This window comes from Mollisia scopiformis (genome assembly GCF_001500285.1).
Source record: "Mollisia scopiformis unplaced genomic scaffold LY89scaffold_41, whole genome shotgun sequence".
Taxonomy (NCBI): Eukaryota; Fungi; Ascomycota; class Leotiomycetes; order Helotiales; family Mollisiaceae; genus Mollisia; species Mollisia scopiformis.
Genome location: NW_017263621.1, coordinates 276,509 through 299,716, shown reverse-complemented (window position 1 = coordinate 299,716; position 23,208 = coordinate 276,509). Strand labels below are relative to the sequence as shown.

Here is a 23,208-nt window from a genome sequence, read left to right as displayed (position 1 = left end):
AATCCAAGGGCACCACGGATTAAGGTATGGGAGATTAAATCGCACCATTCCCAATTTAGTGTAGCTCTTACATTAAGCGAAGTGTGGGGTAAAGTTGGAGTCAACTCCTTCGAGTCAATCACTTAGACTTGATTGGCAGTAGAACATGACCCTGACAAACCTCGGCCATCTGCTCCTCCACAATTGCGCAGCGATAGCTATACTTGGAAAACCGGGCGGCCGGGTCTAGGTGTGATGAAGTATTTAAACCTCTCGTTGAAAAGATTCTTGCATTCTTGAAGTCCTTGCGATCCTCTGTTTATCTTCTCGGCGATTTTACCTTTTTCTGCTGTGAAGTCGAACTTAGCGGTACACCCCTTCGACCAACTCAATATAAGCAAAATGTCTGATCCTAACCCATCACCAACGATCGATTATGGCAGACACACCAATCGAGCAGACGTTCTGATTATTGGTGCTGGCATCTCTGGCATGACAACAGCGATTGAGATGATTCGGAAAGGGAATGGTACCAACTTCATCATCGTGGAGAAAGGCAACCAGGTTGGAGGCACATGGAACGATCAACGATATCCAGGATGCTGCTGTGTAAGTATAGAATCAATGACCTAATTACAAGAGCTAACGACTTATGAGTAGGATGTGTGGAGTCACCTCTATTCTCTCTCCTTCGAGCCGAATCCGAATTGGACTCGAGAATACCCAGGCCAAGAAGAGATTCTCGATTACCTGGTTTCTATTGCCCATAAGTACCAACTTTACAGACACATCCGTTTCAACACGTCAGTGGAGGAAGCACGTTGGGACGAGACGACAAACACCTGGAAAACGAAAATAAATCGACTGGGCAGCAAGGACTCGGAATTTGGCAAAGAATACATCATAACATCTGACTTTCTGGTCTCTGGTGTTGGACAACTGAATGTGCCAAAGTATCCCGACATCAAAGGAATTGATACCTTTCAAGGGAAAGCCATGCATTCTGCTAGATGGGATTGGGATTATGATATCAGAAAAAAACGTATTGGTATCATTGGCAACGGAGCTACCGCAGCTCAGATTATCCCAGAAATTGCCGAGGCTTGCAAAAGTTTGACCGTCTTCCAGAGGACGCCAAATTGGGTGGTTCCACGAGAAGACAAGCCCATATCTCCCACATGGCAATCTATCTACAGATATGTGCCTTTCATCCGTAGCAGGTATCGTGCATCACTGATGGATTACCGCGAGTCATTCTTCGACGTCGTCTTTGATACCAAGTCGCCTGTTCACGATTTCATGATGTCTACTTCAAAGGATCATCTGGCAACTCAGCTTCCAGGGGAGAAACATGAGCATCTGCGGGAGCAGCTTCAACCGCACTACGCCATTGGCTGCAAGCGGGTAATCATCACCGATGACTATTTTCCTACCTTTGCACGCTCGAATGTACAACTGGAAACAACAGCTATCGAAGAGATCACCGAGAACGGTGTGAAAGTACAAGGAGGGAACGAGCATGAACTCGATCTTTTAATTCTAGCAACCGGCTTCAAGACGACTCAATTCATGTACCCAATCAAAATCTTTGGGTCAAATGGAACGCCCATTGAAGAAATATGGAAATCTGGTGCATCAGCCTATCTCGGTATGACAGTACCTTCAATGCCAAATTTCAGCATGCTTTATGGTGAGCATCCTCCAGCTTGAAATCAGGACCGCACGCTGACATTTGAGAAGGTCCAAACACGAATCTCGGTCACAATAGCATCATCCTCATGATTGAGGCGCAAGCTCTGTATATCAATGCTCTCATCAAACAAGTCAGAACTGCCAGGAAGAAGGGTCGAAATGTCAGAATCGAGCCCAAACTTAGCGTTGTACAGGCGTACAATAACGAAATCCAAGCTCGACTCAGAGAATCTGCATTTGCAGACCCAAACTGCAACTCCTGGTACAAGAATGAAGCTGGGTTGATTACCAATAACTGGTCTGAAGCAGTTGTTCCATATCAGAAACGCACAAGCGCAATCCACTGGGATGAATTCGATATTTCAGGCAGTGGGGCAGAAGACGTCAAGACGAAGGGGGAAACGAATTGGCCCAGGGTCATTGAAGAGACCCAAGTCTCGAATGGCATGATTCTCACCGGTTTAATCACAGCAGCTGGAGCCATCACAGCAGGAGCTTTGTACCGGAACGCTCTCAAGACGCTTGTGAAGTCTTGATTAACTTCGCCTGCCTGAACTTTTGTGTTCCAGCGACCATAGCTATCGAAAATGGATAATTTGGAGTTGGCGTCTTGTGTTGTTCCAAGTCCTGGTCTTCTCTCGGCGGCGAGTCCCACTCGTCGCATCTTCGATAAGTTCCCAAGCGATTGTTCTTCCATGACGTTCATTCCCTCGAGTCTTTCTCGATCATCGTGCGTAAGGTTGTGGTAATGGGTCTGCCGTGCTTGTCAGAAGTCTCTCAACGATTCGAGGTTCGGGTTGTCGTAGGTTCCTGATGCGGAATTGACCGAATATTAGGAGTTGATCGGCACAGCTCGTTTGTTCAATGTTTGCCTTTCTTCTTCGTTGAGACTTCTTCCTTCACGAAGCCGCCCTTCACAAATGCATCCCGAGCCACTGTATTGATGATACTGAATCGTTTTGGCCCAAGCTGATGTCCTCCATACCATCTTGTCACAACAACCATAACATCCCAGAGATCCATCAGCTGCATCAGATGTAACACTCTTCCACCAGCAGCTGTCTCCCCATCGTCATCGCAATCTTGATACGTAGCGCCATTCTCGCCTTTGATCCTCCATGCGGTGATATTATGCGTCGCAGATCGTACTTTCTTGTCGCTGTCTAACAAGTGGTGGAGATATTGTTTTGCTTGGCTGGGAGACGTGACTGGTGCAGAGCGAGCAATGAAGACGGACTTTAATTCCACCACGACATCGGAAATCGTCCAAGGAGGTTCGAAGACGTTAGTTTTACCGCCTGCTGACTGGTCCTGCGGCACAATAGTCTCTGCGAATGCCTTATTATGCCCTTCTAAATCTTCATCGTCGATTCGATCCGTCGTTTCGTTGCTCAGAGAATTGTTGACTTCCTCGATCACGTCGAAGAGGCAAACTTCGCCAGGCTGGTATAACTTCCCTAGGACATCTCTAAATATCTGGACAACATGTGCGGCTTCTCCTTTCCGTGTTTCCCCCGAGCTCTGTGTTCCGAGTATTGTGGGAGGAGCAGAAGGGTATTCGAATGGGAACTGAATTCTCAACGACGAGTCTCCTTCTGGTAGTCGTAGGACATAGGTAGCGGGTTCGGTCGCTCTGACCAGAGTGCCATCGCCATATATGGAGTTGATGGCCTCAATTTCATTCTGAAGCTCTTCGTTCATGTTCCCTTGGTTGGCGGTTGATTGAGAGCTATGGTTGGTGGGGTCAAGGCGCTTATCTGAAGCCCTGGCGGCTATTTAGCTTTGTTTTCTGTCAGCCGCTGCCGCCTGCTCTTCGCCCCCATTCCAACTCCATCCTCTTCCTAGGTAAGTAATAATAAATTTGTGCAAAACACTCTTCATATTCCACCCGACCCTGTACGACCGAACCAAGAATACATCTTCTTTCGTTACTCCCACAAACTTCGTTTCTACTGTACCTTCATCCAGCTTCGGAACGCTGCATGTGCCGTGTCATCCAGCAAAGCAACATGCGCTCTGTAGTTTCTCGTCCAACACGACGCTATTGCTTGTTGGTGTTCCCATACTCGGCCGCAATCCGATTTATTGATCATGAGCCATTTGTTCTCGATGTCATTCCTTTCCCTCATCCTTGGTTTCCCTAAATGTCCTTCTGCTATCGAGACCTTTTTATGTATCCCTGGCACGCAAGTTGACGCTAGGCATGGCCTAGAATGATATCTCAATCAATCCTATATGTGCCTTAGGGTCTGCTTCTTTTTTCATCATCTGAGAATTGTGCAACCATTCCACGCTCGGGTAAACATTGCAGAGGATCCAGTGATGGTCAGTCAAGAACCCAATCACTGGCTGCTTGGCAACAGGCCCAGGTGGCCTTGAGATCGACGGCTGTAGTTTTCCAATGTTTCCGATGTCTGCAGCCTTCCCGCCGCTGAGTCTTCGTCTATTTACGGCCAATCAATACCCGACGCCTGCCGCCCCAACCAGTCGTTTGTTTTAGTGTGTGTTGGTCATCTCTCTCGTAGTCCTACATACATTGCATATTTCTATGAAACTATCGTTCCTGTTTGTCACTCTTTCTCTTCTTACACGATGCAGTTTTCTCGTGGTAAAACTTGCAACATACCGTTCTATCCAATATTCATCACCACTCTAGATACTTAATCAATCATGAAGCTAGCTTTGGTGAAATGGACGAGGGTTGAAGTCGATGACCCTCCACCATATGAAACCGAGAAAAATACATTTATATTGTGGTGCAGGAGACGTTGCAGCTCATGGGGTCGAGGGCACTCTGGTACTTATTCACACATGAGTTTCACTGTTTAAGCTAACAGCCCATTAGGTGGTGGCTGGAAGCCAAGAACTTTACGATCGCCGGTCCTCGGGACAATGATTATCGTGTCACTGTCACTGATCGTCCTTCTTGAAGTACTTTCCCATATCAGTACGCGCAACAACAGCGAGGGTGGCATTGCATTTGCGGTGGACTCCAGTAGTTTCACAATTGCCTCATTGTTCGGGTAGCGTCACTGCTGTTAAGCCCAGGGCGAAGCTAACGTTGCTGAAAGATATTCTTATCTCCCAACGATCCTGGCTGTATGCTATAGCATGTTATGGACGTATGGGCCCATGTTTTCTTTTAAGTTTCTTGCTGACAGATTCCCAAGCTGGATTGACCTTGATGTCAAAAGATTAGAGCCATGGTTTCAACTTTCGCAAGATGGTGGTGCAACTGCTTCCAATTCTTTGTTGCTTCAATATCCATTTGATTTTCTCCCGTTCGTTCCTATCACTGCCGTGCGCAGGAAGTTAGTCAAACCACCTGCCCATTTATCTAACACTAAATTCTATGGATAGACATTGGGGGGTGTTTTTCGCCGGATCTGTTATGTTGATGATATTTTGGGTTCTTACGCCTCTACAATCAGCAATATTCAACACTGGAAGTGTATCACGAAACACTAAGTTTAATATGACAGCCAGTCTCGAATTGTTACCCCTCCCTCTGCAAGATACTGGTCTTAACGCAAACTTCATGAATATGGCTTACGGCATATCCTGGCTTGATCAGAGACTCCCCCCCTACACAACCAGTGATGTCGCCCTTCTCCCTTTCCAACCGACGTTCAGTGACTCCGAGATTCAAGCTACGACAACATGGTCTACTATCTCTGACGTATTCTACACGAATTTGACCTGTTCGCCTGCCGAAGTACTCCTGCAGGAGCAGCTGAGCTACACATTCAGCAACGGAAAGGGTTGTACGGTTCCAGATATTGTTTTGAGCGACACGCAAATATTCGGTTACATGATTAACTACATTGGTTATTTCGACAATCCCCAATCAGACTGGGCTTTGCAAAATCCGACCTGTTCGCTGGAATTCTCCAATAACTTTCTAGCACTCTGGGCCTCGGCATCTTCTCGTGTAGCGAATGGCGTTTACAGCAACTTCACAGCCATGTTCTGTGAGCCAAGCTATACATCGCAGGAAATGTACGTTACGGTAAATGCAACGACTGGAGAAGTTCAGAAAGTAGAACCCCTGACGACAGCGGGGTCCTCGGTCACAAAATTAGGCGACATTTTCAACATCACTAACTTCGAGTACTTGTTAGCTACAGGTGTCCCTTCCACCGGTGGAAGCTCCAATTTGGATGAAATTTCGATACTGCAACAAAACTCCCGCATCAAAGATTACAACATCACGTTGCCTGTTTCCAATATGGTGGGGTTCGCTGTTGGGCTATCTCCTACATCGGTCTCAACTCTTTCGGATCCCGCAAACCTACGGAATGCTTTTCAAGTTGCTCATCGAGTCCTTTTCTCTGCTGCATTCAGCACTTTGACGACATGGAAGGTGGATCATGATATGCAGTACATTCGAAGTGGCGTACAGACAGATTATCCTGCGGCTATAATTCTGGTTCGTCCAATTTCAATAGCTGTCGAAGCAGCTTTGGGACTCATCATCGTGCTCACATCATGTTTATGGTGTTTTTCACACCGTCGACGCAGTTGCCTAACACGCGACCCAGCAACCATTGCTGATCTCATGTCCTTGATCTCTCCCTCGTCCGGCTTGTCAGCGGTGATCCACGATGATGGTACCTTGACTTCTGCGAAACTTGCCCTTGCCCTATCTCCACGAGAGTATCATCTTGGGAAAGGTCATGATGGCTCTCCCTGCATCTTGACTGCTTTAGACGAAGGTAACACAGGTTTATCCACGCTTAAACAATCCCATGTCTCGGGTGAAGACAATGAATCATTCGTTGCACTTCAACCAGTGGAGTTGAGGCTTGTATTTGGAGGTTCTTTCATTACTATTATTGGTGTAGCTGTAGCTGCGGTCAGCTTCTTGAGTGTGTGGGCTTCAAATAACGATGGTAGGTAAGCATAATCCTCACTAGAGAATCCGACTAACGCGCCGTTAGGAATATCGTTGCCAACCAACGACGCAGTTGTGCGCTCGATCATAGAGAATTATGCACCAACCACGTTTGCAACATTCATCGAACCTGTCTGGACAATGCTTAACCATCTTCTCTGTCTCCTGCAACCGTTTGAGGAACTGCGCAAAGGACGAGCAAGAGCTTCAAGGTCTCTAGAGGTCAAGTATACTTCTATACCACCACAACTAGCATTTTGGCGTGCTCTACGAGCAGGACATTACATCCTGGCTGCTGTCTGTGTTGTTGCTGTTTCGAGCAATGTTCTTGCCGTTGCCCTCTCCGGCCTATTAGTTGAAAGTCCTGCAACTGCAGTGGTTCCCGTGGCTTCATCCTACACCTTGTTGCCTCATTTTAATGGATTCACCCTTGTCAATCCAACAGACTTATCCGGTCCATATGTATATTTTGTGAGTCAATTCGCCAGCGGTTACCAATCTCATACTCATCTAGGTTGCAGGATCATTTCTACGTCGCACTGGCCAACATTACCGAATCAGCTCCCCTGCCACCTTGGGTCGACCAGAAGTTCTTCTATTTACCGTTCGATCTAAAGTCCGTAAATTCTGCTGGAAGCGTGAATGCCGTCTTTCAGCATTTTCGTGGAAACACAACTGGCTTCGGGACAACGGTGACATGTACTGAGCCGCCATCGTTACTTTTTGAGGTGGCTCGGAATGGCTCGACTATTCAATTTTCAACTTCACATGTACTTCCCAATGGCACACAGGTAACCTGTATCCACCCGCGAGGCTTTGGAAACGCTGTAAATGAAACAACAGACGAGATGAACACCTTCATGGACGGCCCTTTGGCCTTTGAGGCGGTCCTGAATACCATGCAATCACTATCGGGTACTGGTGATGATGGTTTCTGCGAGGCTTCTATGGTAGTAGGCTGGGCTCGTGTTGCGGCCGAGACAACAAATGATCGTCGAACGAATACAACCTCTCTACCGGCCCGAAAAGTAGCACCTATGTTTTTGAGCTGTACGCAGAAGCTTGTCGTCGCTCAATTCGACATACAGGTCGATTCTACAGGTCGCATTATTTCTTCCAATCAAATCACTGACTTCGACATCAACATCAACTCATATTTCAACCCCAACGCTACTCTTGAATCAGTCGAAACCGGTCCTTTCAACAGTAGCTTCTTTGGGCCCATCAACAGTGAGAACCGGCTGTTTCAAGAGACTAGTTTCTTTATTGCAATGGATAACTTCGACTTTCTTTGGCACAACGATACCTTTACCTCGGACTGGATGAACGTTCTACTGACTAAGATTCAAAATTCAACGGACTTGGTCAATCCGAATGTGCCACTTCCAGATGCAACAGTCCTTGGTCCGATGGTAGAAGCTTTATATCAGAAACTATTCGCAATCCTTCTAGGCCTAAATCCTCGTATCTTCAGTACAGCACCTGATGGAATTTCAGTCACAGTGCAAGCTATCTTCATCGAGCCTCGTATATTCCTGTCAGAAACCATGTTCTTACTTACCGTTGTTCTCCTCTCATTTCACCTCTTCGTTGCTATTATTTACTATATATATCGCCCAACAAGATTTCTGCCTCGTATGCCGACTTCGATAGCCTCCATCATTGCATTCGTCTCTAATAGTCGAGCGATGGTAGACTACAATGGCAATGGGCGAATTCACGGCAATCCTGACCAACGCTATGGATATGGCCGGTTTGTGGGTACAGATGGGAAGACCCACGTGGGTATTGAGCAGCAACGATTCGTTGTGCTGTTACAGAGCCGAAATCCTGATATTATAAGACGGAAACGAGATTTATTGAAGACGAAAGCCGAAAACCACCCGCGAAATTGGATATAGTGTCAATTAACGAGTAAGCGATGGACAATTACTGGAAGAGAGAACAAGGAGATTGAATATTCAAACGTAGGGTTTACTATTCATGCATGCTCTCCCGTCCATCTCCAAACAAGCAACTTCCTTCTACCTCCTCCCTTGGTCTCTGGCCAGTCTACCCACGAATCTTCTTGCTCACACCTCGCAAACATACTTCCTAGCCTCTCCACCACAGCTCTTGACTTTGAGTTCTCCTCCAAAATCTTTATGACAACGTTTTCAACACCGAGCTCCTCCTTTCCCCATCGTAACAGCGCCTTCACAGCTGCGCTCATGATCCTCTTTCCTTGCCAATCGGGATGAAGATAATAGCCCAATTCACACTCGTTCTCTTCCGTTGCCATCCTTACTTCAGCCAACCGCAGCTTATGCTTCACTGCTTGTAAAGCTTCACTGTCTTTCGGCATGAGGCTTATGGCTCCGATCAATGTTCCCGTCTCTGGGTCTCCAGCACGAAGGACTTGGAGAGGGAGGTTGGACTTCCCGCTCATTTGAAGATTGACCCACCATTCTGCGTCAGATAAGGTGTATGGCTGTGGGATTGCAATCAATTGATGAGCGAGGGATGGCATCGACAGTAGAGGAGGCAAAGTCGGAATGTCATGTAGATAGAAAGTCGTTAGGAAAACTGGCGTTGTCGAGGTGGTGGCTAAAGCAATGTACGGTTGGCCAGATGGTGTTTTAGCGTACTGGTCTGGCATGTTGTCGAAGGTGGTGTCACGTAGTCCTGCAGGAGAATATTGCGGATGAGAAGCAGATTGATATGTCCAGTATGTGGTTACAACAGTCAGATAATGCGTGTTCCACCAGAAATGTCCCGAATGCATAAAATAAAGTTGAAAAGCAAAAATGGCAGTTGAGTTTTTGACCACAGATTATTAAGCCTGATATGCTCATAACAGTGTACTGCTTAGAGAGGAAGCTAGATGATCCAGGCAATTTGTAGCCTCGCAAGATGGACCAATGAGTCATTGGGATGACAGCAGCTCTTGTCCTATCGGAATCGCTTGCGCTTACGTCAGCGCTGGATATCACGACTCACATGTTAAGGGAGGGAGGCTCATGAGAAGAAATTGAAGAATCGAGTAGAAGTTATAGGAGGGAATCAACTGATGAGGAAACAAAACGACGAAACTACCGCATTCTCTACCGCTAGTGTTTCGAAAGTCTACCAATGGCAAAATCAAAGACCTCCGAAGAGGTCTCCGTTCTGGCGGCAATCCAATCATTTTCTGATGCAATTAAGGAAAATTCAGCCGAAAGCCTACGATCTCTCACACTATCTTCTGGGAGCTGCACTCGGACTGGTATCAATCCGTCAAGTCATGTGAACATCTCTCAGGCAGAGCTGGTCGGATATATCTCAGATGCAGCAAAATATGGAGATATAGAGGGGAGGTTTGACCCAGATGAAGCTCTTGTGAAGGTTGATGGGGATCTTGCAATGGTATGGACGGCTTGGACGAGTTTCAAAGCGGGGGAGATGACACATAAAGGAAGGATTGTGTTTGTTTTGGCGAAGAGCAAAGATGACGGAAAGTGGCTCATTGTTTCGATGCCGATAACATGGTCGCCCTTTGAATAAAGAAGATGATGTAGGCAGAAGGATAGAGGGACGAAATCATCGTTGGAAACTGTAATCTGCCCAGGTGGGGAGCATGTCCACGTGATTGAGCACAATTACTTATTTATGCCCATGTCCACTTGGGTTCTCAGGGACTTTCATCACCTTGTTGACATACGAGGTTATACTCAGGTACATTGTACTCATTCGGATTCCGAATAAAGGAGCCAAGAGCATGTGAGTCTTGACATCGCTGAATGACGAACTCTCGAAATTCTTGCTTAAAACAACTGTGAGACCGAACTTCGGAGAAGATGGAGATTGAGACAAGCATCTTCTTCTAGGAAATAATAAGTAAAGCAATCTGAGCAGGTACTCAGGTATGAGAAGCTTAGGGAGCTGCACGACATTCTACATCTTGTAGCTGTGTCACGAGCGAATCAATAACCAATAAAACCCGAATCGAAGTATGCTGTGAGGTAAAGTGATGCGATGAGATTCGAGTCCTCTAGCTACCCAAGTGTTTTGGTTCTGTTTCTCTAACAATTGACATTCGCGCTTGATTGGCCAGGATTGCGGGAATCAGCGGCCGCTTGATCACGTGAAAATACTGCTTACATAATCTTTCAAGGTCAAGCAGCTCCCCCAGAGCAGTCGCGATCGCGAGCCTCGTCGAATTTGTTGCAGCCCGCCCAGCTCCTCACATCTGCCAGCGTTGGACTTCGACCTCACGGCATGATATTCCTTTCTTTGTAGCCTTTTGATCTTCCTAAGTCGAATTTTAATACGAAGCCTTTGAGTGGTTTTCGCCTTCAACAGACGTCCGTACGCACGCGACATTGACGCCCAGAATCGACGCCTTGCAGCTTCGTGGAGATCGTGAAATCCAGGCCGCCCGAAGCACTCGATATTGGAGGACAACAACCCTCACATCGCATGAAGCCTTATTGGTGAGGGCTTGCGCATAGCGAATGTCGCAGCCATGAATACTACAATAGAGTTGGTGGTGCAAAAATTGAGTTCTGCAGACTCCGGTACGATCTTGCTTGCAGCAGCCTCCCCTGTTGACAGGAACTCTTCACTGACCTTGTATCCAGATGCCAAAACCAAGGGCGAAGCAGCTATTCAGTTGCGAGATAATCTCGAGCACTACATTACGGGACAGATTTATCCAGCCTTCTTGAAGAGACTCATCCCAATCTTCATCAACTGTCTGAAAGGCCCCCCAGTTTTCGTTAGCACATCTGCAGAACAGGTAGGATGATCCAAGCTTGGCCAGGAACCTTACTAACATTCTCCATAGCGATTGCGGAATTGTGTACTGGAAATCCTCCATCGTTTGCCTGTGAACCCTCCCGAGCCTTTCGAACCATATGCCAAAGAAGTAGTGGACCTGTTAATGAACCTCGTCAAGACCGACAACGAGGAAAATGCGGCACTATGCGTCAAGACGATCATGGACATTATGCGGCATCAGACGAAGGTGCTGTCAGACAAGGTCCAACCCTTCCTCACCTTGATACAGGAGTTGTTCGACCAAATGGAGTCGGTGGTACGGGACCAATTGGACAATCCAGCTTCTGGCGTGCCTTCGACACCTGGAAGTTCGCAGACATACCAGAACTCGCCCAGACCGGGTTCACCAGTGGCATCCGTCTCTGACCTTGGTGCAGATCCACAACAACAAACTCGGCCTCTATTGAAAGGAATGCAGTCGTTCAAAGTACTGGCCGAGTGTCCCATCATTGTTGTGTCGATATTCCAGGTCTACCGAAATACAGTAGGACCCAATGTCAAGCTTTTCGTCCCACTGATTAAGAGCGTCCTCTTGCTGCAAGCCAAACCTCAGGAGCAAGCCCATGCTGATGCCGCTCTCAAAGGCACTATTTTTACAGGCGTTAGCCCCAATATCCGGAACCGAGCTGCTTTTGGAGAATTCATTATTGCCCAGGTGAAGACCATGAGTTTTCTAGCATATTTGCTCCGCGTATACTCCCAGCAGTTGACAGATTTTCTTCCAACGCTGCCAAACATCGTCGTGCGGTTATTGAAAGATTGTCCCCGGGAAAAGTCTGGTGCACGCAAAGAGCTTTTGGTGGCGATTCGTCACATCATCAATTTTAACTTCAGGAAGATTTTTCTCAAGAAGATTGATGAACTCCTCGACGAGAGAACGTTGATTGGAGACGGCTTGACGGTGTATGAGACCATGAGACCTCTAGCATATAGCATGTTAGCCGATCTTATCCACCACGTCCGAGATGCTCTGGATCCTCCACAGATCCGAAAAACTGTCGAGGTCTACACCAAGAATCTGCAGGACAGCTTTCCTGGTACCAGTTTCCAGACAATGAGCGCGAAACTCCTTCTCAACATGGCAGAGTGCATTGCGAAGATGCCCAACAAAGTTGATGCCCGGCACTACCTGATTATGATCTTGAATGCTATCGGCGACAAGTTCGCAGCCATGAATCGACAATACCCCAACGCTGTCAAACTCTCGAAGCTGTATGCTCAGCAGTCAATCGATGCATCACCAGACAACTACCTAGCGGACAAGGAACATCCACCAGATTGGGATGAAATCGACATTTTCAACGCCATGCCCATCAAGACCTCAAATCCTCGAGATCGTGCCGCGGATCCTGTTGCTGATAACAAATTCTTATTCAAGAATTTGATGAATGGTCTCAAGAACACTTTCTACCAGTTGAAAGCTTGCAATGCTGGTACCGCGATCGATGCATCCAACGCGCCTCCACACTGGCAAGAGGTTTCTTACGGTTTCACAGCGGAAGAAGTGCAAGTCATCATCAAATTGTTCCGAGAGGGTGCTTACGTATTTCGATATTACGAGATTGAGAAGCCTGCTACTGAGTCTCAATATTCTTCTCCGGTTGAGTTCATGGCAAATCATTACATGATATCCAGCAGCAAGGAAGAAAAGGACCTACTCGAAACTTTCGCCACTGTGTTCCATTGCATTGATCCTGCTACATTCCACGAAGTTTTCCACGAAGAGATACCCAAGCTTTATGATATGATTTTTGAACACACTGCTCTCCTCCACGTCCCACAATTCTTCCTTGCAAGCGAAGCAACATCACCAAGCTTTGCTGGCATGCTCCTGCGATTCCTTATGGACCGTATCGATCAAGTCGGTACTGCAAATGTCAAGAAGTCGTCAATCCTACTTAGACTGTTCAAGCTTGCATTCATGGCGGTTACTCTCTTCTCAAATCAGAACGAGGCGGTTCTGTTACCCCACGTCCTCGACATCGTCACCAAATCTATCGAGTTGTCGACAACAGCTGAAGAGCCCATGAACTACTTCTTGCTTTTGAGGTCACTCTTCCGAAGCATAGGTGGAGGAAAATTCGAGCACCTGTACAAGCAAATCCTTCCACTCCTGGAAATGCTCTTGGAGGTCCTTAACAACCTTCTCCTGGCAGCAAGGAAGCCAGCTGACCGTGATTTATATGTCGAGCTCTGCTTGACTGTCCCAGCACGACTCAGCAACTTACTTCCACATCTTAGCTACCTCATGCGACCTCTTGTCGTTGCTTTGAGAGCTGGCTCTGATCTTGTTGGGCAAGGACTCCGGACTTTGGAACTTTGTGTTGATAATTTGACTGCTGATTATCTTGACCCGATCATGGCACCAGTCATCGACGAATTGATGACTGCTCTGTTCGATCATCTACGGCCAACCCCTTACAGCCATTTCCATGCGCACACCACCATGCGAATTCTTGGGAAGCTTGGTGGTAGAAATCGAAAGTTCATGACCGGAGCGCCTGCCTTGACGTTCCAGCAATTTTCCGACGATCTGACCAGCTTCGACCTCAAACTGATCGGATCCAAGAAAGACAGAGCGTTCCCAGTAGAGATTGGTATCGATCTGGCCATTGGAAAGCTCATGGAAATTCCAAAAGGTGCCGCAGCAAAGAAGGCCGATGCTTACTACAAGAAGCAAGCTCTGCATTTCATCAAGACACAGCTGAAGCTTCGATTGGGAGTCGACAGTCTTCCCGATGACTTCGGACGATTGGTTCGCCTCCAAGCCCAGGATCTCCTTGCGCGAAAGTGCGAAGCGGATCTTTCCTCGCTGGAGACTTCTGACCGAGAACGATCTGTGTTCAAGAAGGATGGTCAAGATCTGATGCTCAAGAAGCTCATCAAGGCTTGCATTTTTGCTGTTTCAATGCCGGAGTTCACGTCCGAGGCTACCACCCTTTTGACGAATATTTGCAAGCATTTCACTATCCTTGAAGTTAGCAGAGCTCTCGCAGAGATGCGACAGAAGACCATGCCATTCGATGTGAAGTCTAGCGAGGGACTTCTGTGCATTGATAGCAGGGTCCTCGCAGATGCCATTGTAGAATGCTTATCATCCGATACTATTAGTGTACGAGAAGCTGCACAAGCTGCTATCCAGGAGATTTACGATTCAACGGCCATTATCTTTGGTTCCAAGACAGACGTCTCTAAGCTAACGTTCTTCACACATCTAAGCAATCTCTTTTGTCATAACTGCTACGAGGAAGAGTGGTTCTCCAAAGCCGGTGGCAGCCTTGGCATCAACATCCTGATCACCACAATTGACATGGGCGATGCTTGGGTTCAAGAAAAGCAGATCGAGTTGTTCCGAGCTCTCATGTATGTCATCAAAGACATGCCACCGGACTTGCCAGCAAAGACTCGTCGAGGAGCCCAAGACACGCTGGAGGTCCTTCTTCATCGCTGCACTAAGAACGTGCCTAAATCTGATTTGCAACCTCCTTCCGCCCCTTCTCAGACTACTCAGCAGGTGCGCCCATCAAAGCTTTTCCAGCTTTGCGCGATTTTGAATACAGAGCTTGCTCATATGAATCGCCACGTCCGGGAAGCGACCAAGCAGGCCCTACAGATTGTTGCTGAGGAGGTTGGAGCGGAGATCTGGGAATTGCTCGAGCCAAGTAAGGAACGTGGTTTGCAGCCATTGTATTCAAAGCCATTGCGCGCTCTGCCTTTCGGTGTGCAAATTGGGTCTATTGATGCCATCACGTATTACATGGTGTTGAAATCCGATTTTGTTGCATTCGATGACCACTTGAACCGATTGCTCATGGAGGCGTTGGCGTTGGCAGATGCCCCTGATGATCAATTGGCTGGCAAACCTCAGGAGCATCGAACTCATGAAAACATCATCAATCTCAGAGTTGCTTGCATCAAGATGTTGACTACAGCTATGGGATTCGAAGACTTTCAGAAAGGTCCAAACAATCCTACGCGAACCAAGATCGTTTCCGTCTTCTTCAAGTGTTTGTACTCGGAATCGAAACAGACTATCCAGGCCGCCAACGATGCTTTGAAAGTTGTGCTGTCGCAGACTACGAAGTTACCGAAGGATTTGTTACAGAATGGCCTTCGTCCTGTGCTAGCAAATCTGCAGGATCCACGTCGCCTCAGTACACATGGTCTTGATGGTCTAGCTCGCCTTTTGCAACTGCTGACGACTTACTTCAAAGTGGAGATTGGTTCTCGACTGCTCGACCATATCAAAGTTCTCGCTGAGCCTGCTGTTCTTCAAAAGATCTCTTTCCTGTTGATCGAACAGAATGATCAGATGAAGATTATCGCTGCTGTCTTCAATATCTTCCATCTTCTTCCCTCTGCAGCTGAACATTTTAAAGAGAGACTCATCGACACTGTTCTTGATCTCGAGGAGAAGCTCCGCCGAACAAGATACAGCCCATTTCGAGCACCTCTGTACAAATTCCTCAATCGGTATCCAAACGAAGTCTGGCTATTCCTTCTTGGCAAGATCGAGGACCAGAAGTATGGTCGTTTCTTAGCACAAGTTCTCGAAGATCCAGAAAGTGGGCCACTCCGCAAAGTCGTCATGAACGGTGTGGAGCATATGATTAAAGCTTGTGGAGACATGGGTGCCGAGAATAAGGAGACCAGATATGCTGCGGTTATCAATGCCATTAATATCATGCATTCGGTTTGTATGTTCGAGAATAAAGAGACCCAGGAATGGATGGAGAAGAAAGAGAACATGACTTGGTTCAAGTTGGTGGGCAAGAACTTGGAACGACATCTTCGCACAAACACTCTTCCTCCAAATCTGCGCCTCGCTGCAGAGCAAGCCGGCGAGCAACTCATGGTCATTTTCACCAAATTCCTGGAGTACCACCCCAAAGACCTAGACTCGCTGTTTAGTCTCATCGACTCGGTCACTGCCGAAGACTTCAAGCCTAGCCAGACCTTTTTCAAGTACATTTTCGATCGCGTCATCAGTTCTGACTCGGTGGAATACTGGAAGAGCATTGTCATGCGGAGCTTGGATGTGTATGCTGGAAAGAACGCGTCTCAACAAACGAAGACATTCTTGTTACACAATTTGGTTAATCCTATCCTCGCTATGGATGTCATGCGGAACTCCAAGCATTCAAGTCCCAACAGAGGTCCTCGTTTGATGGACAAAGCCGTCATTGAGTCCATCCATCAGAAGATCTGGAAGGTCAGCATTGGCGACTCTACTGACGATTTGTTACAATCAGGCATCGATCACACTAGGATGGAGGTCCTTCAGTTGTCAGCTTTCCTTGTCAAATACCACCACTCCATCTTGCAAGACGCCAGAAAAGATATCATCAAGTTTGGTTGGACGTATATCAGACTGGAAGATGTTATCAACAAACATGCTGCATATGTCGTCATCGGATACTTCATCGCACATTATGAGACTCCAGCAAAGATAGTTCAACAAGTCTATTTCTCGTTGCTGAAGACGAATCAGAATGAAGGTCGGGCTCTCGTTACGCAGGCTCTTGAGCTCATAGCCCCTGTGCTTCCCAAGCGCATGAACACATCTCCTGGGGATCGAAATCCAGTTTGGGCAGCAGGACCCCGCCGCATTCTTGCCGAAGAAGGTCAAAATGTTCAACAGATGACGAGCATCTTCCATTTCTTAGTGAAACATGCAGACTTGTTTTACGAATCCAGAGACAAGTTCATCAACTTGATTGTCAGCTCATTACGCAAGATAGCACAACCACCAACTCCATCAAATGAGAACAAGAAGCTGGCGCTCAATCTGATGACCTTGATCTGGCAGTGGGAGCAGAAACGGGTGGAAGGTAAGGATGCCTCCCCCATCCGCGCATTCTCGGAGTCTCCGAATACGAAAAAGCGAAAGTTGGATGCCTTGACCGACAATCAAACATCATCTCCATCACCTTCGAAACCAGGGTCATCTGGGTCTATGGAAAGACCAGAATACAAAATTCCACAAATTGTGCAACAGAAGATGATCAAATACCTGGTCGAGTTCATCGCTGGTCTCCCAGAACGCTTTCCTCTCCCGTCCGCAAAGTCGAAAGACTTAGGCGCTCCCAATGCACCAGTACAGCCACACCCGTCTGTGGATATGTGCAAGAAGGCCATCTCTCTTCTATACGGATTTCTCCAACCTCAGTATTGGGGCGAATCGCTGGTGGATCTGTTTCCGAACGTGACAGAACAGGTGCTCAATACCGACAGAACTACACAAGCTCTTAACCCGGATCGAGAGCATACGGAGGACAACAAGAGTGATGAGAAGTATCTCACAAGCATCATCAATACACTCCAAATCGTTCGCATCATTGTCAACGTGAAACCCGACAGCTGGATCTTGCAAAACATGACAGCTCTTCAACATGTCCTCGAACGATCTCTGAAATCTGGTCTTCCAGAAATCCAGGACTGTTTACACGGCGCCGATGAAAAGACTGATGAGGGACGAAACCTCAAGCCTCTCATGAAACGCATCCTTGATGCAGTCCCCGATGATGTGCCCATGGAAGATGCTGACGCCGAAGGCGAGGCAGAGGCTTCCACTTCTGAGATTATCACGTTCCTTTCCACCATTGCCACTGAAACTCTGTCAGCAAACAACTACGTTTCAGGAATCAACATCCTCTGGACTCTCGCACAACGCAAGCCTTCTGAGATGGATCAGCACATCAATCAGATCATGAAGGCTTTACAGGCGAAGCTCGCACGTGAGCACGTAGCTCATTATAACGCTCTGTTGGGTCAAGCTGGTATGGTCGGTCCCATTCGTCCGGGCGAAGCCGAACCTGCTGGTGTCATGACTGCTTATGAGCTCGAGACACAAACCGGACTCATGCTCAAAGCAATCGACGTGATATCAATGCGCATGGACGTCCTTGGAGACAACCGACGTCCTTTCTTGAGCGTCCTGGCCACCCTAGTCGAGAAGTCATTGAGCAATTCGCTTTGTTTGAAGATTCTGGACATGGTCGAAACGTGGGTGTTCAAGTCCGAAGGGTCTTGGCCAACATTGAAAGAGAAGACCGCAGTCCTCCACAAGATGTTGACGTTTGAGAATCGCACTGATCAGACTCTTCTGATGAAGTTCTTGGAGCTTGTCATTCGCATCTATGAAGATCCAAAAATCACCAGAACCGAGCTTACTGTACGCATGGAGCATGCCTTCTTGATCGGCACCAGAGCTCAGGATGTTGACATGAGAAATCGATTCATGGCCATCTTCGACAAGAGTCAGTCCAAGACGGCCAGTGCTCGCCTGGCGTATGTGATCACCGCTCAAAATTGGGATACTCTTGCAGATTCGTACTGGTTGGCTCAAGCATCCCAATTGCTTCTTGGTGCGGTTGATATGAACAGTTCCATTCATTTGCATCATGAAGACTTTAGGACTATGCCGGTCTCAACCATTTTTGCCACTTATGCAAATGATAACAGAACACCTGCGCAACCAGCCGATAGCAAATTTGACGCTCTTCTATTGTCCCATCGCCGTTTCTTGGTCGAGCTTGGAGATGTTCGCGTTCGAGACATCATTGAGCCGCTCTCGCAACTTCAACATCTAGATCCAAACGTGGCGCATGAAATTTGGGTAGCTTTGTTCCCTATGTACTGGGCTGCAACCCCGAAGGATGAGCGAGGAGATCTGGAGAGAGGCATGGTCGCACTGTTAACCAAAGACTACCACTCTCGACAAGTTGACAAAAGACCCAATGTCATTCAATCACTCCTAGAAGGAGCTGCACGAGCCTGGCCGGAGTGCAAAATTCCTCCCCATGTACTCAAATTTGAGGCCAAGACATACGATGCCTGGTACACTGCATTGGTACAGCTCGAAAATGCTGCAATCAAACCAGAGATTGACAGTGCGCTTGTACGAGAAAGCAATCTGGACGCCTTGGTAGAGCTTTACGCCGGCCTGAACGAAGACGACCTTTTCTACGGCACATGGCGCCGAAGATGTCTCTACGTGGAAACAAATGCCGCTCTGTCTTATGAGCAGAATGGGATGTGGGATAAAGCCCAGCACATGTACGAGACAGCTCAAATCAAGGCTCGTACTGGGGCGATACCTTTCTCGCAAGGTGAATACATGCTCTGGGAAGATCACTGGGTCCTGTGCGCTACGAAGCTTCAACAATGGGAAATCTTGTCAGATTTTGCAAAACATGAGAATTTCCAAGATCTTCTCCTCGAGTGCGCTTGGAAGCAAGTAGAAATGTGGAGCAATGCTGACCATCGCGAAGCACTTGATAACATGATCAAAGGCGTGATGGATGCACCGACTCCACGTCGGACATTCTTCCAGGCTTTCATGTCTCTGCTCAAGCTGCACAATAAGACGGAATCCCAGGCAGAATTCAGCAAGGTCTGCGACGAAGCAATTCAACTCTCGATTCGAAAGTGGCATCAGCTTCCCAAGAGAATCACGAATGCACATACCCCGCTGTTGCAGAATTTCCAACAGCTTGTAGAGCTTCATGATGCCAGTGTCATCTGCCAGAGTCTTGCTCAAACAAACCAAGGTAACCTCGATGTCAAGTCTGGAGAACTCAAGTTACTCCTTGGTACTTGGCGTGACCGTCTTCCCAATGTCTGGGATGACATTACCGCGTGGCAAGATTTGGTTACCTGGCGTCAGCACATCTTTGGCCTCATCAACACGACGTACCTCAATCTTCTTCCACAAAATGGCGCCAATGCAAATGGTGCCTCATTCGCCTACCGCGGATTTCATGAAACCGCTTGGATCATCAATCGCTTCGCTCACGTCGCCCGCAAGCATCAGCTCCCTGAAGTATGCATCAGTCAACTGAGTCGAATCTACACCCTGCCAAATATCGAAATTCAAGAGGCATTCTTGAAGTTGAGAGAGCAAGCCAAATGCCATTACCAGAATCCCAACGAACTCAGCAACGGTCTCGATGTGATCAACAACACCAATCTCAACTACTTCGGACCCAACCAAAAGGCTGAGTTTTACACTCTCAAGGGCATGTTCCTCGAAAAGCTTGGACAACGTGATGAAGCAGCTGAGGCGTACGGAATGGCGCTGTTCTTCGATATCAAGCTTCCCAAAGCATGGGCAGAATGGGGTTACTACAATGATCGTCTGTTCAAGGAGAACCCTGGAAACTATACTTATGCCAAGAATGCTTTAAGTTGTTACCTGGAAGCTGCCGGGCTCTTCAAGAACGCGAAGTCTCGAAAGCTGCTCACTCGGATCCTCTGGCTCCTGAGTCTTGACGACGCTGAAGGAACACTTTCGGCTCAATTCGACGAATACAAAGGAGAGACCCCGGTCTGGTACTGGATCACATTCATTCCTCAGTTGCTTACTGGCCTGGGCCACAAGGAAGGTCCAAAGGCCAACGCAATCTTGGCTAAGATTGCAAAAGCATATCCTCAAGCCTTGTACTTCCAGTTGAGGACCAATCGGGAAGACATGCTCCAAATCAAGAAGACACAAGATCAGAAGGAAGAGCGTGACCGCCGATTACAGGCTAGAGCCAAAGCTGCCAACGGTACGACACCCAAGGCCAACGGCTCACCAAATCTTCAGCGCCAAGAGATTCCCGCAGGGGCACGACCCGACAGCGCCACGGGATCTCGACCTGGGACCGCGAACCCTGACAGCGCTGTCAAGATAGAACCGTCTGAGGCCAATGGAACCAATGGAACTGATGCGGCGAACGGACAGCCTGCAGCTACCGCAGCTCAGCCTGCCCAGAAGAAGCCACCGTGGGAGCACACAGAAGAAATCATGGCGGTTCTCAAGACTGCTTTCCCATTGTTGGCTTTGTCTATGGAAACAATGGTCGACCAGATTGCGAAGAACTTCAAATGCCCGCCCGACGAGGATGCTTACAGACTGATCACTGCTCTACTCAACGACGCTCTTTCGTATGTTGGCCGTGCACCCAATTCATATGCGCAAGATGTTAAACTTCCTGCTGCTACTGAGGCCAACATTACTCGATTCGCTGAAACCATCCTGCCTGCCCATATTCGCACTTCTTTCGAAGCAGACTTTGTTCAGAAGAAGCCTACCATGTACGAATACATTCACAAGTTGCGAAAATGGCGTGACAAATTCGAGGCCAAGCTCGATAGGCGCAAGACGTATGCCAATCTCGAGTCATACAGTATCTACCTCAGCGAGTTCCGATTCCAGAAATTTGACGAAGTTGAAGTTCCTGGACAGTATCTTCAGCACAAGGATAAGAATCAAGACTTCGTCCGCATTGAACGTTTCTTGCCTGTTGTCGATCTTGTTCGCGGCATTGGCGTTTGTCACAGAAGACTGAAAATTAGAGGACATGATGGAAGTGTTCACCCATTCGCCATACAGCATCCAGCCGCGCGTCACTGCCGACGCGAAGAACGTATCTTGCAACTCTTCAGACATTTCAATGGGAGCTTGAGCAAGCGAAAGGAGAGTCGTCGTCGCAACCTGAACTTTCATCTGCCACTCATGATACCACTCGCTCCTCATATTCGTATGGTGCAAGACGACGCCACTTACATCTCTCTCCAAGGCGTCTTTGAGGATCATTGCAGGAAGAGTGGTATGTCGAAAGATGATCCTGTGCTATTCACTATGGACAAGATGCGCGCTCTGGTTGAAGCTAAGGTAAGAAATTTCCATGATAGTGCCAAACATGATGCTAATCCAATGCAGAAACACCCTGATCAGGCAGCACCAGCGAAATTAGAGACCTTCACTGCCATTCAAGAGAAGTGGGTTCCACATACTCTCGCCCTCGACTATTTCACCAAGACATATCCTTCGTTCTCCGAGTTCTGGCTCTTCCGCAGACAATTTTCCTACCAATTCGCTGCGTTGACCTTCATGACATACATCTTACATATGCACAATCGCTACCCCCACAAGCTTATCATTGCTCGTGCTACCGGAAACATCTGGGGTTCTGAACTGATGTCATGTATGGCGGCTGGCAAGGCATTCTTCCACAACCCCGAGCCTGTTCCCTTCCGTCTCACGCCAAACTTGCAGACACTCATGGGACCTTTGGCTACGGAAGGCATATACGGATGTGCGATCATGGCCATTGCTCGTTGTTTGACAGAGCCAGAGTACGAACTTGAACAGCAGCTAAGCTTGTTTGTTCGTGACGAGATGATCTTCTGGTTCACAAGCAGTCATCGAGGTCAAGCCACGATGCCTGAAAATCAACTAAGGGATACGGTGCAGACGAACAGTGATATCATAGTGAAGCGGACGTTGAGTTTGGCTCAGAGTCCTCCTGGAGCACTACCTGCAAATCAGACGGTGATTGATTTAATTGCGAAGGCGGTCAACCCAATCAACTTAGCACAGTGCGATCCATTATTCATGCCGTATCTATAATGTAGAGAGGGATGCGAGGGATTGTTTCATGTAATCTTATGTTAGGAGTTGGCTGGGTCAAAAGTGCTGAGGAGTGGACCTTTGCTTTAGCGAGGAGTTTGGGCTCTCAGACTATAATGATTGGTAGAATATCAATTTGCTTTGCACAAGTGCAACTTAGCTATTCACTTCCCGGTGCTTCAAACTTCAGTGATTGTTCTGATTCTACTTCACATTGAGAAAGTGCTCGACCTCACGTGACTTTAAACATACCCAACAGTTGGACTATGAGACTGCCAGCCCCTGCGAGGCCATTAATGCGAGGTTGTCACCGATCTTACAATTATTGATATGTAATCTGATTAGGGAAATTGGGAGATCAAATGTGGGTGTATGTTTGCAGAAATGGCTAAGGCACCTTGATGGGTAGAAGGACGAATTCAAGAATCATGACAAAGAGATAAGGTAA

The 23,208-nt window shown here is 47.6% G+C and overlaps 6 protein-coding genes across 6 annotated transcripts; 4 read left to right on the top strand and 2 right to left on the bottom strand.

The window, feature by feature from the left end:
• Positions 1 to 366: 366 nt before the first annotated feature.
• On the top strand, positions 367 to 2,476 carry LY89DRAFT_769067 (flavin-binding monooxygenase-like family protein). Its single transcript, XM_018221806.1, has 3 exons — positions 367 to 588; positions 640 to 1,669; positions 1,717 to 2,476. Exons 1-3 carry the CDS (start codon positions 382 to 384, stop codon positions 2,205 to 2,207), a joined length of 1,728 nt encoding a protein of 575 aa, XP_018061100.1. The 5' UTR covers positions 367 to 381; the 3' UTR covers positions 2,208 to 2,476.
• On the bottom strand, positions 2,371 to 3,382 carry LY89DRAFT_405040 (UPF0029-domain-containing protein). Its single transcript, XM_018207288.1, has one exon. It carries the CDS (start codon positions 3,370 to 3,372, stop codon positions 2,533 to 2,535), a length of 840 nt encoding a protein of 279 aa, XP_018061099.1. The 5' UTR covers positions 3,373 to 3,382; the 3' UTR covers positions 2,371 to 2,532.
• An 879-nt stretch (positions 3,383 to 4,261) lies between these two features.
• On the top strand, positions 4,262 to 8,466 carry LY89DRAFT_661803 (uncharacterized protein; the record flags this gene model as incomplete). Its single annotated transcript, XM_018212623.1, has 7 exons — positions 4,262 to 4,468; positions 4,517 to 4,694; positions 4,743 to 4,793; positions 4,842 to 4,982; positions 5,032 to 6,539; positions 6,588 to 7,036; positions 7,087 to 8,466. The coding sequence occupies exons 1-7, from the start codon at positions 4,342 to 4,344 to the stop codon at positions 8,464 to 8,466; spliced, it is 3,834 nt and encodes a 1,277-aa protein (XP_018061098.1). The 5' UTR covers positions 4,262 to 4,341.
• An 80-nt stretch (positions 8,467 to 8,546) lies between these two features.
• LY89DRAFT_678595 (acyl-CoA N-acyltransferase) lies at positions 8,547 to 9,203 on the bottom strand (the record flags this gene model as incomplete). Its single annotated transcript, XM_018213755.1, has 1 exon — positions 8,547 to 9,203. One exon carries the CDS (start codon positions 9,201 to 9,203, stop codon positions 8,547 to 8,549), a length of 657 nt encoding a protein of 218 aa, XP_018061097.1.
• A 379-nt stretch (positions 9,204 to 9,582) lies between these two features.
• Positions 9,583 to 10,252, top strand: LY89DRAFT_790381 (uncharacterized protein). Its single transcript, XM_018223361.1, has one exon. The coding sequence runs from the start codon at positions 9,677 to 9,679 to the stop codon at positions 10,085 to 10,087; it is 411 nt and encodes a 136-aa protein (XP_018061096.1). The 5' UTR covers positions 9,583 to 9,676; the 3' UTR covers positions 10,088 to 10,252.
• Positions 10,253 to 10,759: 507 nt separating this feature from the next.
• Positions 10,760 to 22,913, top strand: LY89DRAFT_790380 (uncharacterized protein). Its single transcript, XM_018223360.1, has 4 exons — positions 10,760 to 11,100; positions 11,164 to 11,321; positions 11,370 to 22,022; positions 22,071 to 22,913. The coding sequence occupies exons 1-4, from the start codon at positions 11,049 to 11,051 to the stop codon at positions 22,758 to 22,760; spliced, it is 11,553 nt and encodes a 3,850-aa protein (XP_018061095.1). The 5' UTR covers positions 10,760 to 11,048; the 3' UTR covers positions 22,761 to 22,913.
• Positions 22,914 to 23,208: the final 295 nt, after the last annotated feature.

Excerpts from the sequence above, each read along its gene's own strand:
- LY89DRAFT_405040 (XM_018207288.1), bottom strand. The coding sequence starts at position 3,372 with ATGAACGAAGAGCTTCAGAATGAAATTGAGGCCATCAACTCCATATAT.
- LY89DRAFT_790380 (XM_018223360.1), top strand. The coding sequence starts at position 11,049 with ATGAATACTACAATAGAGTTGGTGGTGCAAAAATTGAGTTCTGCAGAC. Across the intron at positions 11,322-11,369 it reads TTAGCACATCTGCAGAACAG|CGATTGCGGAATTGTGTACT; the intron begins GTAGGATGATCC and ends CATTCTCCATAG. Across the intron at positions 22,023-22,070 it reads GCGCTCTGGTTGAAGCTAAG|AAACACCCTGATCAGGCAGC; the intron begins GTAAGAAATTTC and ends AATCCAATGCAG.
- LY89DRAFT_790381 (XM_018223361.1), top strand. The coding sequence starts at position 9,677 with ATGGCAAAATCAAAGACCTCCGAAGAGGTCTCCGTTCTGGCGGCAATC.
- LY89DRAFT_769067 (XM_018221806.1), top strand. The coding sequence starts at position 382 with ATGTCTGATCCTAACCCATCACCAACGATCGATTATGGCAGACACACC. Across the intron at positions 589-639 it reads GATATCCAGGATGCTGCTGT|GATGTGTGGAGTCACCTCTA; the intron begins GTAAGTATAGAA and ends ACTTATGAGTAG. Across the intron at positions 1,670-1,716 it reads AAATTTCAGCATGCTTTATG|AAGGTCCAAACACGAATCTC; the intron begins GTGAGCATCCTC and ends CTGACATTTGAG.